This window comes from Ostrea edulis, chromosome 3 (assembly GCF_947568905.1).
Source record: "Ostrea edulis chromosome 3, xbOstEdul1.1, whole genome shotgun sequence".
Taxonomy (NCBI): Eukaryota; Metazoa; Mollusca; class Bivalvia; order Ostreida; family Ostreidae; genus Ostrea; species Ostrea edulis.
Window position 1 is genome coordinate 97,149,135 of NC_079166.1, and position 18,571 is coordinate 97,167,705.

The 18,571-nt window shown below is 36.8% G+C and overlaps 1 protein-coding gene across 1 annotated transcript; it reads left to right on the plus strand.

Moving 5' to 3' along the window:
- Positions 1–3,857: 3,857 nt before the first annotated feature.
- On the plus strand, positions 3,858–12,178 carry LOC125675254 (uncharacterized). The gene is made up of 2 exons (XM_056159653.1): positions 3,858–3,933; positions 10,440–12,178. The coding sequence occupies exon 2, from the start codon at positions 10,459–10,461 to the stop codon at positions 12,106–12,108; it is 1,650 nt and encodes a 549-aa protein (XP_056015628.1). The 5' UTR covers positions 3,858–3,933; positions 10,440–10,458; the 3' UTR covers positions 12,109–12,178.
- Positions 12,179–18,571: the final 6,393 nt, after the last annotated feature.

Genomic DNA, 18,571 nt, shown 5'->3' on the forward strand with positions numbered 1-18,571 from the left:
GTGTTTGCCCAACTATCTATTTTGTATTGCTTATAGGAGTTATGAGATTGATCACTGTTCGTTATCTTCACCTTGCATGTATCACAACAGAAAGGTCAATGTTGATTGGTTGTTGATGGTTTTACGGTATTTTCGCAATATTTCAAACATTTCATGACGGTTAACTAATTGAAATATATTTGTTTGTGAGTGTTGGAGTTTCCCTGACGACCCCTAGTGAGCCTACTCTTTTTTGAACATCAGGAAAACGACCTTTTGCGTGCCAAAGGGGTAGCGATCCTTGACACGGGGCACCCTTTCACGTTCAATCCGATAATATATAACAGTTCAAAATATCTAAACAGGTAAAACGATATATATATGATTTTGTGAATATAAGCAGTTGTAATACAAAAATATTCAATTTGTTCTGTAGAAATGGCATAGGGTTCACGGTGGGTGTGACCGGTTGACAAGGGACGCTTATTCCTAATTGGCTCCTGATCCCACCTATGGGTGTCCAGGGGTCCGTGTTTGTCAAGCTCTTTGCTTTGTATTGGTTATAGGAGTTATGACATTGATCACTGTTCGTTATCTTCACCTTTATAGGAGTTATGACATTGATCACTGTTCGTTATCTTCACCTTTATAGGAGTTATGAGATTGATCACTGTTCGTTATCTTCACCTTTCATTTTTGTAAACATTGCATAAGCATACTCTGTATGATTGTCAATATTTGTAAAAAAAAAAAAAAAAAAGAAGTTTTTGCACTGATTGCGCATTGTTAAAAAGTATATTTTCGTATGCTCGTAAAATCACTTGTGACGTATAGTTAATGGATCGTCACAAGATATACATTCCAGCTAGGTTCTCTGTTAAGCAAGTAAGAATATGTCAATTTTGAGTGTTCGCTGTGTATTGTTCAAATAATCACTTCGTCTAGGCGTTTCATCACGATGTTTAACGATCCATTTACTTTGGCTTTATTGGAATAACTTTACGTTGTGTGACAGAAATCCCAAAATATTTGCCAAAGGGAATTTACATATATTTTGAAAAATATTATTATATTTGAAATATTTTAAATCAGTAAAGTGAATTTTCAAGCATACAATACCACCTTGAAGAGCAATTTGGCTTTTGTCTGCTTTGGTATTACCATGGATGCCAATATGACTTGCAATCCAGCTGAACCCAACTACTGTACTCAAACACAAGCTGAATAGCCTTTGTTTGGACGGTATATATTGTTGCATCATTAGGAAGTCGTACAGACAAAACTTTGTTCGTGATAACTGCATCAGCGGTCGTTTGAACCATCTGCATCAATATCAATTGTAGAATGCTTACATTGTTTTATTTGGTATGAATTTTGCTTCATATTTTTATTTTTTACATTTGTTTACTTTCAGAAAGTAATGTGTCTACTTTTGGTTTTAGTAATTCCCATGGTGGTATTTCATTACAAGGTTTGAGGATTCCCAGAGGTAAGTTAGAATCATGTATATGTTTTTAAAACTCCCTTTTTAAATTAAAGAGATATGTTAACAAAGAGGGGGGCGATAAATGGTGACTTGTTTCAGGGATAGTGTCTCGGTGACTTTCCCGGGTGATAGGACGGTAGAGAGCTTAGGTTAGGTGGCTGCAGACTGTGTCGGGAAACAACAGAATTGTTTGTTATACCACTCAGTCTGTAGCTACTTAAGTTATACATGTATTTGTGATTTCTCGTATCGATTAGTCTGATTATTTTTTTACTATTAGCTCATGGTTTGTTTAATGATCATCCGAGTAGGACCAAGGAAAATATTATTCCGAGTTTTAGTCAGTTAGCCTATCCTGGTTTATTTATTAACGTCAATGTTATTGTTCCTGACCGTCTGCAACGAAGATAGATACATGACAGTAAGTGTATTATAATTGAACTTAATTTCTTAGGAAGGAAACCTAAGCGAACTCATCAATTTTCTGATCATTTATTAGATAAATACGTTACACTAGTTCGTTATAACGACCATAAAATTTACGAAATGCTGACTTTAAATGAGACTGCTGAAACCCCTGCACCAAAAACTCTCTATAATCCTTTCCATGGTTTGGGCTTTAAAGATGGGAAATTAACCCATTCCCAGGTCATGTTAAAGACATTTGAAACATTTAGGAAGGTGTTTCATGATTTGATAATGGATCTGATCCTGACGTACAGCCGTACCATGAGACTTTTCTACAGATTTTAGGAACTCGTCATCAATAAATGGTATGTTATAAGTTTCATTGTTTTCAAATGTAAAATGCAAAGCTTTTAGTACATCTGTATTTTTCCTCGCAATAAAATTTGGGCTCAGGTTGTCTTATAAAGAGTTTTTAAAAATCGTATTCTCTATAGTGCTAGACATATCCTTCTTATATGTAAAATATATACGGTACCAGTTCTGATGCACCGGATGCGCATTTTGACAAAAAATATCTTTTCAGTGATGCTCAAGCCGAAATTTTGGAAATTGGAAATAACAATAAAGTTGTAAGAGATAAAAGGAAAACTTAAGTGCCCAGAACTGCAGCCAAATTCGTCCAAGGATAAGAGATATGCATTAGGGAGATAATCTTTAATTTTGAAATGAAATCCAGAGTACAGTATACATCCGTATTTTCAAGCTAGTAACGAAGTACTTAGCTGCTGGGCTGTAGAGACCCTCGGGGGCTTATATGTGATCATTTGTTTCCTACCTTCAGATGTTGATAATTTTTACCGAAACTTTTTTTTTCTAGATTTTCCGTATAGCATTCCAAACTTTATATATAGGAGTATGAGAATTCAGACTCGAAACAACCACATATAATATGGCAATGTAGAGTTATCCTTCTTTTCTCGTTTCGTTTGGATGTGCTACCAAAATACAAGGACATCTAATTGTAGGAGGAAACATAGGCACTTTAACACACTCTAACACACGTCATACGTTTCACATAGCAAGAAATATAATGGCATCTTAATTAGACATTTACAAATTTAACCCCATCGTCGGAAACCTGCACGGGTTTCTCCCCATTTCATTCAACTCTTGAATGCATCGTAAAGGAGGGAAAACCCGTGGGTTCCGACGATGATTTAACCTTAGTGAAGAGTAAATTGTCCACTATTTTAGTATTGCTTGCTTGATTTACAGTGTGGATGTAAAATGATGAGATCCCGTTCTGTTGTTCCTTGTATATAGCTAATTTAGTTGATAGATTCCAATCTCACTAATTAATAACTTGGAGGGTATATTCTTTTATCTGTTTAAAAAAAACCCACCGTCCTATGTATGATACAACAGCCCATTTAACTGTGTGTGTGTGTGTGGTTGGAATTTAAAAATGAATGATTAGCGGGGACATTAAATGACTATGAGAATTACATTAATTGGACATTGATGAATTGTGATAGTTTATCACGCATCTTTTAACAACATTAGCGAGTAATGTAACCTTACACAATTGTTTAAAGATCATTTAGTGGAATGGATTTGTATTCGAATATTGGTTTAGGTTTATTGAAGTATGAAGCACTGACAAAATCCGAACCAGAGCCTCTGAGGGTGTACAATATCTTTGATTTAAATCGCTCGAGATATTCAATTGTCCGTCTAAATAATCCCCATACCACCTATCACACAGAAAGCAGACCTATATACAGTGTAGGGAAAAAATAGCCACGTGGTATCAAACGGGATATTATTTTAATAGGATAATGTTCAACACTGTAAGAAAATACAAAAAATAAAATAAAATAAATAATGATTGTATTTACATAATTCAGATACCGGATTTTTATTTCAATATCAATTCATAATTCATAAAATACGAAAAGTATTAAAAATTCCTGACCACGGCCTCTGGGGTATCCTGTGTCACCAATATATAGCCGCATTTGGCCGACAAACAGGCTAGGCTGTCAGTAGAAATGAAGAAGGTGAGTTTGAAGTAATAGTTTAAGGTACAATTTCAGTAAATCAATATTACAAAATTGAAAATATTTTGTTATTCTGGTTTTGTTTTGGTTGATCAATACGTAATGATGGATGTAGGCGTACGGGCTAGGGGACGTCTACCTAAATACAATTAGTAGTATTACGAGTCAGGCATTTTATAGCGCTTTTTTCATCTATATTCATAATTGATAAATCATGAATTAGGAAGAAAATGGAAATATTCGATTGATGGTGCTGTTATAAAAAGAAGTAGACGGCGAATAGAAAGTAGTAAGTGTAAAACTGATAAATATAAATAATTAGGGGAAGCTAGACCAAATTAGTTCATCTCAAAGGGTTGGAACGACTCTCTCTCTCTCTCTCTCTCTCTCTCTCTCTCTCTCATATAGATCTACTGGAGGCACGTACCCCCTCACAACCCTTCACTGTATTCAATAGTAGAAGACAATGTGAAAAATACAATTTCGAAAGTTAAGAAGTAAAACAGTTTCAGCAAAGCATGAAAACCCCATTCCCGACGATTTAGAAAAAGGAAGTTTAGGGAAAATATGAAGTGCAGTCGATCTGATATGTAAGAAAATGGGTATAATATGTAAAAAATAAAATAAAATGATAAAATGGACAGAAAGGGGTGGCAGTAGGGGTCAGCGCCACCTTAAAAAATAAAAATAAAGGATATGCTTAGTTTTAAATAAAGATCGTTGTTATTCAAGCATATTAAATAGATGCAGGTTTTGTTGGTGAATTGTGTAATTATTGAGTGTGGAATGGTGTTATTACGATTTTTCGGTGGAGTAATGAATGAGTAGAGAATATTTGTAACGAAAATCAACTTCAACACCACAATATCCGATAGCTCATTGATATTATGCGAATGTGAAATTATTGGATCCTTCCTTGGTTTTCTGTCTATCACAACAGGTACAGTAAGTGCACTGTGCTCAAGTTTGGAATAACTTGCAACAATTGATTTGTCTGTTTAAATACCTGAATGCCTTTTATTATGTGACACAGATCATTTTACAGCGTTTGTAACAAAAGGTATAATTTAGGAAGGGGATTCGCATTACAATAACAATTTATCGCGCATTTTTAAATATTGCTATTAAGTATAGAAATCCACATCATTGGCAGATCAATTCAGTGGATTGAATTTTGTGTCCATTTTTAAGTACTGAACATTTAAAAAATATTCTGAACCAGTGCCCCTGAAATATGCAGTGTTTTCAGTATCTGGCCGGGTTTGTAGTGTTTTCAATATCTGGCCGGGTTTGTAGTGTTTTCAATATCTGGCCGGGTTTATAGTATTTTCGATATCTGGCCGGGTTTGTAGTGTTTTCAATATCTGGCCGGGTTTGTAGTGTTTTCAATATCTGGCCGGGTTTATAGTATTTTCAATACCTGGCCGGGTTTGTAGTGTTTTCAATATCTGGTCAGGTTTGTAGTGTTTTCAATATCTGGCCGGGTTTGTAGTGTTTTCAATATATGGTCGGGTTTGTAGTGTTTTCAATATCTGACCGGGTTTGTAATGTTTTCAATATCTGACCGGGTTTGTAGTGTTTTCAATATCTGGCCCGGTTTGTAGTGTTTTCAATATCTGGCCTGGTTTGTAGTGTTTTCAATATCTGGCCTGGTTTGTAGTGTTTTCAATATCTGACCGGGTTTGTAATGTTTTCAATATCTGACCGGGTTTGTAGTGTTTTCAATATCTGGCCGGGTTTGTAGTGTTTTCAATATCTGGCCGGGTTTGTAGTGTTTTAAATATCCTGTCGGGTTTGTAGTGTTTTCAATATCTGGCCGGGTTTGTAGTGTTTTCAATATCTGGTCGGGTTTGTAGTGTTTTCAATATCTGGCCGGGTTTGTAGTGTTTTAAATATCTGACCGGGATTGTAGTGATTTCAATATATGGCCGGGTTTGTAGTGTTTTCAATATCTGGCCGGGTTTGTAGTATTTTCAATATCTGGCCGGGTTTGTAGTGTTTTCAATATCTGGTCGGGTTTGTAGTTTTTTCAATATCTGGCCGGGTTTATAGTATTTTCAATATCTGGTCGGGTTTGTAGTGTTTTCAATATCTGGCCGGGTTTGTAGTATTTTCAATATCTGGTCGGGTTAGTAGTGTTTTCAATATCTGGCCGGGTTTGTAGTATTTTCAATATCTGGCCGGGTTTGTAGTGTTTTAAATATCTGACCGGGATTGTAGTTATTTCAATATCTGGCCTGGTTTGTAGTGTTTTCAATATCTGACCGGGTTTGTAGTGTTTTCAATATCTGGCCGGGTTTGTAGTGTTTTCAATATCTGGCCGGGTTTGTAGTGTTTTAAATATCCTGTCGGGTTTGTAGTGTTTTCAATATCTTTCCGGGTTTGTAGTGTTTTCAATATCTGGTCGAGTTTGTTGTGTTTTCAATATCTGGCCGGGTTTATAGTATTTTCAATATCTGGTCGGGTTAGTAGTGTTTTCAATATCTGGCCGGGTTTGTAGTGTTTTCAATATCTGGCCGGGTTTGTAGTGTTTTAAATATCCTGTCGGGTTTGTAGTGTTTTCAATATCTGGCCGGGTTTGTAGTGTTTTCAATATCTGGTCGGGTTTGTAGTGTTTTCAATATCTGGCCGGGTTTATAGTATTTTCAATATCTGGTCGTGTTAGTAGTGTTTTCAATATCTGGCCGGGTTTGTAGTATTTTCAATATCTGGCCGGGTTTGTAGTGTTTTCAATATCTGACCGGGATTGTAGTGATTTCAATATATGGCTGGGTTTGTACTGTTTTCAATACCTGGCCGGGTTTGTAGTGTTTTCAATATCTGGCCGGGTTTGTAGTGTTTTCAATATCTGGTCGGGTTTGTAGTTTTTTCAATATCTGGCCGGGTTTGTAGTGTTTTCAATATCTGGCCCGGTTTGTAGCGTTTTAAATATCTGGTCGGGTTTGTAGTGTTTTCAATATCTGGCCGGGTTTTGCCGACAGACAGGTAAAACCTGAACAATAGGAAGAAGGTATGGCTGAAGGAACATTTTTAAGTTGTTGAAAAAATTGATATATCTATATAAAATAAAAACTTTCTTGTTCTTCTGGCTTCAGGATTTGTGTTTGTTTGATAAGTTGATAAATAATTCGCAATAACGAAAGTGTGGTGTACAAGGAAATGTTTTGCATTACGTTCAGACAGAAAGGCAAAACAACTTTTCTTTCGGTATATCTTCTAACACATACACACTGTATGTAGCAGCCACGTTAATTAAACTAAATTTAGGTCATGAAATCTGAAGGCGGATCAAAATATCTAGTTTTCATTAGTTTGCAAATTTATATACATGAATCATAATTCGTTGTTTCATAAATTGAGGCCCGTAGAAAGAGGGGTGTATATTGGTACCCCAATATTTAAGAACAAGACCCTATTAGATTATAGTATCAATACCCTCTAGTTTTTATTTTGTGTTTTATTCAGAGTATCTGTTCAGCTCTTAATCGCTTTTCTAACAGTTTCGTATGTCCATTCACATCCGTTTCTGGGAAGTACTAGATACTGACACCCCATTCTAGGAAGTCCTAGATATTGACACCCCTCCTGGAAAGTCCTTGGTATCCCCCACCACACACACAAATTGTTAACCCCCATCTTACAATGTTCAGGTTACCTGTCTCAGTGAATGTGGCAGAAACCTGTTCAAATTGCTTCACATGAATGTTATATTATGTTGTCATATAAAAAATATAATACATGTAACATTATTTACCGTTACTTTTCAGTGGGAAAACTCTCACTTTAAATCTGATAAGTGCGATGACTGGTTTAGGACAGGTGGACGAGATAATTTTATTTTCTTCAAATTCGTTGCCATGTAAAACTTATACGGTACCAATTTTGATGCACCAGATGCGCATTTCGACAAATTATGTCTCTTTAGTGATGCTCAACCGAAATGTTTGAAATCCGAAATAACAATGACGTTTTAGAGCTATTATAGGGAAAAAACAGTGTGCCAAAAAAGTGGAGTCAAATTCGTCTAAGGATACGAGCTATGCGTGAGGGAGATAATCCTTAATTCTGAAATGGAATAAAATTCGTTGCCACAGAATGAAATCCGTTTCCATGAAACAAATTCGCTATCACGAAAAGGAATATGTTACCACGAAATCCTAAGGATTATTCTACCGATATGTGGATATTTCCTTTGATGATTCAAAGGTTGATTGATATATAATGAAGCAAAATAGATTTTTAGTTCTGACATTTTATTTCGACTAGTGGTCAAATGTTATTAACTCAGTGATCTTTAGAAGCTTAGTGGTCCTTTAATCAGTGGAAATTAAGAAAATCTTGTGTGGAAAGGAATTTTATTTCATGGAGGAAACGGATTTTAATCCGTGAAAACGAATTTCATTTCATTTCGAGGTAAAGAATTTTATTTCTTGGGAACACTCAGCGATTTTTTTTAATAAATCTCATTCACCTGCCCTAAACCAGCCACCGCATGTCACACCTAATAATTATCTAGAAATCTCTGAGAAAGTCGCAACCCTTTCTTTACGATTGCTGCGCTAATTCCATCTCCTGTCGCGACCACAGGTGCTTGTAGACTGGATTTCCGGTACTTCGTGTACTTTTTTAATATTTAGTAACTTGGTTATTCAGTGTATCTTGTTCACAACATATCTAAATTAAGGAGTATTCAATGGATTAAAGAAGTCTGAAATAGAAAAATATAAATGTCTTTGATCTCGATAGATATTGTGATATTAGAACAGTACAGCCATTGGAATTTCGTTAATGTAAGAGGTCGTGGGAACCTGGATAATTTCTGCATGGATCAACTTTATTGATTTTCAAAAATACAGAAACGTCTTGATCTATACACCACAGAAGCTTGTAGACAGGATATCCGGTACCTCGTGTACTCTTTGAATGCTTAGTAACTTGGCTGTTCAGTGTATCTTGTTCACAAGGTATTTAAATTAAGGAATACTTAATGAAATAAACAATTGAAATTTCGTTAATGTATGCGATATTTGAAAATTGAATAATTTCTGCATGGATCAAAATTATTGATTTATGTACGGAAAACACGGGATATATACACCATAGTTCAAACCAAGTCAGATTTTGTAAAACTATCATCTCCAGCATACACAGACACAACATTGCCGTTATTTTGGTTTGCAGAGGCGTACATAGCCCCCCCCCCCTCCAAAAAAACCCACTGACTTAACACTTTCTAATAAACGAATACAAAATGTACAGACCCCCTCTCACTAATATTCAGTAATGAAAACAATTGTCACATTCCGGATTAATAGATTTTATGTATCCGTGTTTGTCCTTCACTTGACCTTATATTGTTTATAGGATTTATTAAGTTTATCACTGTTCGTTATCTTCACTCATTCATTTATGATATTCGCTGTATATGTCTATGGTTCTATCACATTGTAGCTTTGATTATATCCGATGTATAAAACATGTTTAAAGATAGGTTAGTGACCGGGTAAGGTAGTGGTTAATGCGCTCGCTTCTCACAGCTGCGACCCGAGTTCTATCACTGTGATCGGCAGTGGTTTTATGTGAGAGGGTATGGTGGTCTGCCACTCTTTTGCTTCCGCATTAAGCAGCCCCTAACTACGTCCCTGGGTTTGTACGACGCGAAGTTTCTTTTACGGGACACAACATGCACTGTCATAACATAATTGGCAACATGGGCTGATCCAGGATTTCAGAATAGTGACACCGCATAGCGGGTATTTTCTGCGGTTTTCCATTTTTTGAGGATAGGAAAAATCCACAAAAATCACAATCCAAAATTAAATATATAATTTGGGTATATTTAGGTATGACGAAACCGCAGAAATTGGAAAAGCAGATCACATAGCAAAAAAAATTCAACCGTGAAAATACTCGTTATACGGTGTTTCAATGAATTGATCTACATTATTTAAGTACTCCAAAAACTCTTAATTAAGTTTTATTCTTATAAAGGACACAGAATCATGATAAACCTGGAAATTTTTTAATTATGCTACCCCCATACCCACACACAAATCTGAAAATGACCTCATCCCTTTTCTTCGATATATATTTTATCGTATATCTAAAATTGTATTCAAAGTTGGTTGTATTTTGTTTTCAATCACGCATGTAGTCATAAGTTTGTTATTTTTACGAAAATGAGGGTCGATGTTAAAGCTATCATATTAGATCCAGTGTAACCCCCCCTCTCCACTATTTTCAGTAGTGAAAAATGAAATCCTAAAACTTATGAATAAAAACCATTTTAGTAAAGCAGGAGTCCCCCCCCCCCCCTTGTGTAAGAAAATGACGTTTTCTTGAAAATATTTTAGACGGGTATAGTATATGACCCCCCCCCAAAATTAGACATTTTCTTACGGCTGCCTCCCCCCCCTTCCCTGAAAAATGATGACATTTGCCTAAAGTGTAATTAGTATGTAAGTATACAGTGGCTCATTAGAAGTACAAAACTACATTCATTTCAGGTCAAAGAAAATTGTTAGTATGGCATCTGAAGACGACACCCACGGTCAATATGTCATTGAATGTGACTTATGTAAACAACTAGTCTCGTTTTTCTGCAGACGATGTGGGGTCAATCTCTGCGATCCTTGTGTTCCGGTACACCTCCGAATTAAGTCCAAAACCGGACATGACGTGGTGGATTACGCCAGTAGAGAGGGTGTTGACACATCTACGTGCGATTCTCATCCACAGAACGAGTGTTCTGTGTACTGCCAGACGTGTGATGTCCCGATCTGCCTAGTCTGTGTTTCCATCAAACACAAATCACACGAAATGTCCGAGCTCTCCGAGAAAATTGACGAACTGATGAAAACCATCATGGTAGAAAACAAGCGACTTCAAAAACATAAAAATGAACTTGAAAAAATTCTAGATCACACGACACAGAGATTGCCTTCACTGTCTAAAATTTACCAACAAAAGAAGGATGAAGTGACGTCACGAGGAGAGGAGTGGCACAGACAGATAGAGAAAACCGTGAAGACGCTCCACCAGGAACTGGACGACATGCAAAAGGAGCACGAATCACTGCTCCGGAAACAGAAGAGAGAATTGGAAGAGATTTTAGGAAAAGTTGATGAAATAAACACCACGACAACGAAACTGAAAAATTCACAGAATGTTATGGAAATGAAGAAATGCATACCAATAATTGAAAAGCTGGAAACTCCCTCGGAGATTACACAATACTCATTCCCTGTGTTTTGCGAATGCAAAATTGACAACTATTTGAAATCGCATTTCGGATACATTGAGAATATACAAGAAAGGAAGATTAATTTGCCGAGTCTGATATCTGAAGACGCTGTGATTTCGAATCACAAAATATTAGAGGTGCCGAAAGTTATCACAGCTATAGACACAGGGTTTCCAGTTGGTAAAAATAGCAACCGTCTATACAATATCGCTGTCATGGATGATAACAAAGTGTGGATGGGAGGAGCAAGTGCAGAACTCAAGCTGTTTGATTTCCATGGAAACCTCCACGACACTGTCACCATCACAACACACGGTATGTACTTAACTGTATACAACAAGCACGTGGTTTACACAGCATGGGGCAGCAATAATACTGTGTATAGAGTAGCCGCGGATAAAACAATCCAGACGATGTTTACAACCGGGGAGTGGAGACCACGTGGCATCACGAGTACCGCCTCAGATGACTTACTGGTCTGTCTCCGTAAGGACGACCAGTACAAAGTTGTGCGATACAGCAGCACCGGTACCGTACTCCAGGAAATCCAATACGACTCACAGGGCCAGCCTCTGTACCGAGATGCTACTTGCATCACTGAGAATGTCAACGGGGACATCATCATAACAGACTGGAAGAAAAACGCTGTCATTGCTGTCGATAGATTAGGAATATTTCTGTTTTCTTACTCTGGGAGGGACAAGCCATTTTTTGCATGCGCCGTCACTACTGATCCTGCCGGTCACGTTATCGTTACTGACTTAAAAGGTGACAAGATCCACATGTTGGACAGGGACGGGCGATTCCTGGGATACATCATTCCTAATCTAGGGATTAAATTCCCTCGCGGCGTGTGTATTGTCGGGGACGGGGAAATGTTTGTTGGGGAATGTAAGACCGGTGTAGCGAAAAGAATAAAATATTTGGAGTAATAAACAGAATGAATTGTCTGTTGTTTCGCATGAAATATGTTGTTATGGAATAAATTTTTGTGTAGATTAATCATGTTGGTTTTAATTATGTGAGATTACTTATCGTGCCTGTAAATGCGAGATCGTTGACTCGAACATGATAGGTAACAATCAATTTGACGGGGGTGGGGGGTTGGGGGGTGGGGGGTTGACGTCATTCATGTGTCAATGCTTTATTTCGTTTAAAATTTTGCAGGAGCAGTATACTAATGACAATCAAAGTAGCATACGATTTACATCTGGTCTATCCAGGGATCCGTGTTTGTCTGAACCCACCACTGGTATACGCAAGGGTTCGTATTTTTTTGACCCCACTTCTGGTCTATCCAGAGGTCCGTATTTGTCCGATCCTACTTCTGGTATATCTAGGGGTTCATATTTGTCTGATCCCACTTCTGATCTATCCAAGGGTTCGTGTTTGCCCAACTCTCTATTTTATATTGCTTGTAGGACTTATGAGACTGATCGCTGTTCGTTATCTTCGTCTTTCATACATCACCAAAACATGAATTTATTAACCTCTAGAAATGGTTTTTCTATGAAAAATTGACAAAGTAGAGGCGGTCGGCAGCGTAACAAATTGCTTACAAAGCGATCGTATAATGTATAAAATGCGATCGGAGCTATTGGGTATAATCGACATCATTTTAATTGTTTGAGTAGAAAGACATTTCCAGTGGCGGATCCAGGATTTCCGATAAGTGGGGGCACATGTGAAAGTCTGGTATTAGCCAAAATACTCCGCCGTTTTGGGTGCCAAGTCTAGAGATCCGACATGTTGTAAAATCAGACGGAATATCAATCTAGTAATTATATTATAAAACTAGCATTTTGTTGCTATATTGTATAGTGATCTATATTTATCAGGAACGCCTTGTAATTTTGTGGCGAAATAGGGGGCGGGGTGTTTGAGTCTCTGTTTCAACTCTAAATCCGCCACTGATTTCAAGTGGCCTAATTGAATGTGTGATGTGAAGGGAAATTGATTTCTTGCTGTATTTTCTTTTTCATTTTAATTTTCATAATTTATTACTCATCCATATGGAGGCGAGTTGTTATACTGTTGTTTTAATTGAAATTGACATAAAATACAAACATTTGATATCAGGAAACGTTGATGCAAGCGTCAAAGAAAGGACGCAAATAACTATTTACATTTTGTAATTGTAATTAAAAGATAAAACCGATGTGCACATACATGTGAATAAAATATTCATAGTGTCAGAATTAAATTGCAAAATTATTATTATTACTTGATAGCGCCTAATGTAATGACATAAATACTCTTATAACATATAAAATAATTTAAAACAACTCATAGGAATAATTGAATATGTACATAGAAATGACCTAAGTATAATAACAAACTACAGTTCAAATAGAAACTAAAGGATTTTTGTTTGGCGGAGGGGGGGGGGGTTGTTTGGTTGGTTTGGGTGTTTTGTTGTAAAAAACTGTAAGAGCTGTAATGTAAAAACATTGATTATGTTTTAAAAATCACAAAAAATGCTAATGTAATAAGATGCGTTTTGAGGCTTGCCTTAAAACTAGACAGTAAAGTACATTGTCCGAGTTTGATAGGCAGATAGTTCCAGAGACTCGATGCGGCCTTATCCAAACGTCGATTCCCATAGGCTTTCGTATGTGTCCGAGGTACCTGGAGAAGATGCAGAGATTCGGATCTTAGTGATCGTGTGGCATTGTAAACTGTAAGGGTATCCTTATTGTAAACTGGAGATAGGTTGTTGAAAGATATGATAGTATGAAAAAAGAATCTTATATTGAATTCTGTATTCAACTGCGAGCCAGTGAAGATCTATTAGAACAGGAATAATATTGTCGGATTATTTTTATCATGTTCTTAACTTTGTTGCTGCTGTGTTTTGTTCCCTCTGAAGTTTGCTGGTGTGTTGAGAATGAACACTGTAAAGCAATGAATTTCCGAAATATTATCTGGAGGTAACTAACGAGTTTACTAGAGTTTTGCATGCTTCATCGTTGATGAATGGAGGGATACAGCCAATTCTGCGAATGTTTACATATGTTGAGCGGGAAATAGAGAGACAGTGTTTTCCCCATGGTAAGGGATTTAACAAAGAATACGCCTACATATTTTTTTTACGAAAGATGAATCACTTACAATACAGTCACCAAATTAAAGATCAAAACTGCTCATATCTTTGAGTCTGTGTTTTGGTGCGAAGACTACAAGTTCAGTTTTATCTTCATTGAGTTTGAGGAGGTTGATACTCATCCACATATGTATGTCCAATAAACAACTTGAAAATATTTTAGTCATATTGGTCCAATTCTCACCAGGTTCAGCGATGATATAGATCTGGGTGTCATCGGCGTATATATAATACGTCATATCATAATGTCTGCATACTTCCCCTAAGGATTTGGGGGAAAAAGACAGTAGAGTCTCGTACCCAGGATTGAGCCTTGCGGTACACCACATTCGAGGGGATAAGCGTCGGACAACGATGAACCGACGGCAACACCTTTATATATATCACTAAGATAGGATTCAATTTATTTCAATGCAGATCCAGTCATACCAACCATGTTGTTCATACGTTGCAATGGAATATTGTTGTCTTTGACATCGAAAACCTTAGATAGGTCAAGCAATACAAGGATAGCGCAATTCTTATTGTCAAGTGCACATACGATGTCATAATGTACCTTCATTAGTGCAGTTTCTGTAGAGTGTCCAGGTCTGTACAAGGAATGGAAATTATCATGCAGTTGATGCATCTCCAGATGAGCTTCGATTCGTTTTACTATAACCTTTTCAAGAATTTTCGCAACGAACGAGAGCTTTGAAACAGGGCGATAGTATTTGAAAAGTTGTTTGTCAAACCCTGGCTTTTTCAATAATTTCTACGAAAGCCGGCTAGGCCCATTTTTGATAAAGTAAAAAATATCTTAACTCGTTCTAACGAGTTAGTTATCTCGTTATAACTAGTTAGTATCTATGGAAATGTTATGGGCCTATTATTTCCAAACTTTAAACCTAACGATCATAAATTATCAAAATCCGCAAAACTGAAGTTGATAAAATATCTGGTTTACACACGATTATTCTATGATGACTACATGTATTACGTAACAATTTTATTCGTCGAAAGATGACAAGAAAATCTTTATTTCTAGCTGCGAACAAATGAATAGGTGGCGATATATTTTTTTTTCTATTCAACAAAAATACTTATTTTCTATTGTCATGAACAGGCCTTATTATTTTAATATATATCAATGCTTTGGCGGAACTTTCAATCTAATTCGATATTTTTAGCAACAAATCAGCCACTCTAAGTGTACAGGTGATGTTATCCAGAATATGAATATATTCATACTACTACTGCAAACATGTAGAACTAGAGAGCTTTTTCCTTTTTAGTTCACCAGAGCTGAAAGCTCAAGTGAGTTTTTCTGATCACTTTTTGTGTGGCGTCCGTCTGTCTGTCCGTTAGTAAACGTTTTACATTTTTAACTTCCTCTCCAGAACTGCTGGACAAATATCAACCAAACGTGGCACAAATTATCCTTAAATAATTCCAATGTTATTTATTACAACTGTTTTGATTGGACAAAAATAAAGCTGAACAAGAGTTTACACATCAATAAATCCGAAAATACGATGTATTCATACACGCCTGAAAACAAACAACTTAGTGTGGGGAGACTATTCAAATTTTTGCAATTGTTAATGAAGTGAATGAATTGGAATTATAAGAATCAAACATTCTTTTTGAAGAATTTATCGATGTGTCAACTCCGGCCATTTTACTCATAAACTTAACATAAAAGTGCTTCGCACTTTTATTCAGTTTGTGAGTAAAATGTCCGGAGTTAACACATCGATAAATTCTTCAAAAAGAATGTTTAATCCTATAGTAAAGGAATTTCATGTTTGTTCAAATAAAGGAATAGACCCCTTCAAAGGGGAGGTAATCCCAAAGATACAAAATTGAATGGGGTCATTTAAATATCTCAAGAACCAGTAGACCAGAAAATTTAATTAAAAGATTTCTGACATAGTGCATATTTAAGTTTGCTAAAATTATGGCCCCTAGAGGTAGGATGTGGTCATAATAGGGAATCAAAGTTTTACATGTGTTACGATATTTGGTTATATATTTAAACTGTTTCGTTTTTGTCTATCTGTGATGTCACTTGGAAAGCTTATTGTGTGATCTGATGACGTGGCGAGTAGAGCGCATGATCGTCTGCAGTAGTAGTGTTGTGTCTGGAGAAGATCATGGTAGTCTCGCAAAAATGGAAGCACTTTGTAATCCGCTGGTCCGTGGAAGTGCCTGGCCCGATCATCTACCTGAAATCGAGCATCTGTGGGATTTGGAACTCGTGTAATTAACGCGTGTGCGAGGATACCTGGACTGGTTCACGGAGACGCTGATCATTATAAACAAGTTGAGTAGAACTTTAGATCTGTGTTGTGTACTTCTGTATCATTGTATGTTTATATATTTGTGATTAATTATGTAGAATTAAAATTTGTAACAGTTTCAAATCGTTTTCACTGGTCAATTGAACTCGCTATTAATAAATTTGTGTATTCGGCGCACGTTACAAATTGGGGTCTCGTCCGGGACAATCGAACTTTGTGGATAATTTTAAAAAGCGATATATCGTATATTTGGATCACAAGAATTTGAATAATTGGGAAGTTGGTTTACTTCTGAACACACCAGTTAAGATAGCTTTTTGATGCATATTTATATTTATCTGTACATTCAGTTGTTGTATTCACTAACCATGATCCTCTTACCTTTGTACACAAAATGAAAAACAAGAATCAGAAATAAATGAGGTGGAGTTTAGAGTTGTAAGAACAAAACATTGTCATTAATCATATGCAATGTAGACATTGCAAATGCACTCTCGATAGTACCTGCAGAGTGATATGTTATGATTTTTTGATGTTGAATTTTATGTGAATTAATGACATGTTCATTTGTTATTCTTTAAAAGTTTTCATATACTCTCAAACTTTTCTTCAAGGTGGGGAGGTGTCACAATATCTAGTTTCAAATTAAACTGTTGCATCAGCTCTTTTGTTTTTGTGTATCTGTGACGTCACTTGGAAAACTTCGTGTGTGATCGGAGGACGTGGCGGGTAGAGCGCGTGATCGTCTGCAAGGAGTAGTGTTCTGTCTGGAGAAGAACATGGAGAAGAACATGGATGTAGTCTCGCTAAAATGGAAGCACTTCGTAATCGGCTGGTCCGTGGAAGTGCCTGGCCCGATCATCTACCTGAAATTGCACATTTGTGAGATCTGGAATTCGTATAATTATCGCGTGTGTGAGGATACCTGGACTGGTTCACGGACACCCTGATGAATATCTATAGACAAATTGAGTAGAACTTTACATCCGTGTTGTGTACTTCTGCATCATTGTATGTTTACATATCTGTGATTAATTATGTAGAATTAAAATTTGTAAAAGTTTCAGATCATTTTCATTGGTGTTGTTGTAAACGTGTCAGTTGAACTCGCTATCGATATATTTGTGTATTCGGCGCACGTTACAAATGTGAATATACACGCAAGGTGAAGATAACGAACAGTGATCAATGCAAGGTGAAGATAACGAACAGTGATCAATCTAATAATGGGATCAGGTGCCTAGAAGGAGTAAGCATCCCCTATTGACCGGTCACACCCGCTGTGAGCCCTATATTCTGATCAGGTAAACAGAGTTATCCGCAGTCAAAATCAGTGTGCCAAGAACGGCTTAACAATAGGTATGAAACACGTCAGACAGCATTTGACCCAATGCGAAGTTGTGTTGACGAACTAGATCGTTATAACGACCATAGAATTTGCGAAATGCTGACTTCAGTCGAGACTGTTGAAACCCCTGTACCATCAACTTGTTTGTCAGGCGGTGACCTTGATATAAAAAAAATGACGATATGCAGAACAAGCTCTTGCAGATCGAATCAGTTGAATCATTGTACTGCAGACGCGTTATCAAGGCTGCAAAGTAACTCATCTCTCCACTATAGGTCACATATTGAACTATCAGACTTGCCTTGTGATGGGTGCAGTTATTGTACTAGAGCACACAAAAAATGGGGCAATTTAATGAAGAGGTTGATGATGCTTCACCTCGCCACAATCCTCATGAACCTAGACAGCTTATGCATCAGGTTGATGATTGCACTAATTTCGAACCAAATATCTTCGAGTTGTAGATAGGGTCAGTAAGTGATATTGAGTCCAGAGATGTGCTGTGTGATCATGGTTATTCAATGGAGGATATTAAGATGTCGCAAGAGGCTGACCTGGATCTGTCTGTAATTCTAGATTGGTGCAAGAATGATGTGCAGCCATCTGAAAACGTACTCAGTTTGTCGATTCCAACATCTAAAGCATATTGGTTAAATACAGAA

Bases quoted from the DNA above. Each gene is read 5' to 3' on its own strand.
- LOC125675254 (XM_056159653.1), top strand. From the start codon at position 10,459: ATGGCATCTGAAGACGACACCCACGGTCAATATGTCATTGAATGTGAC.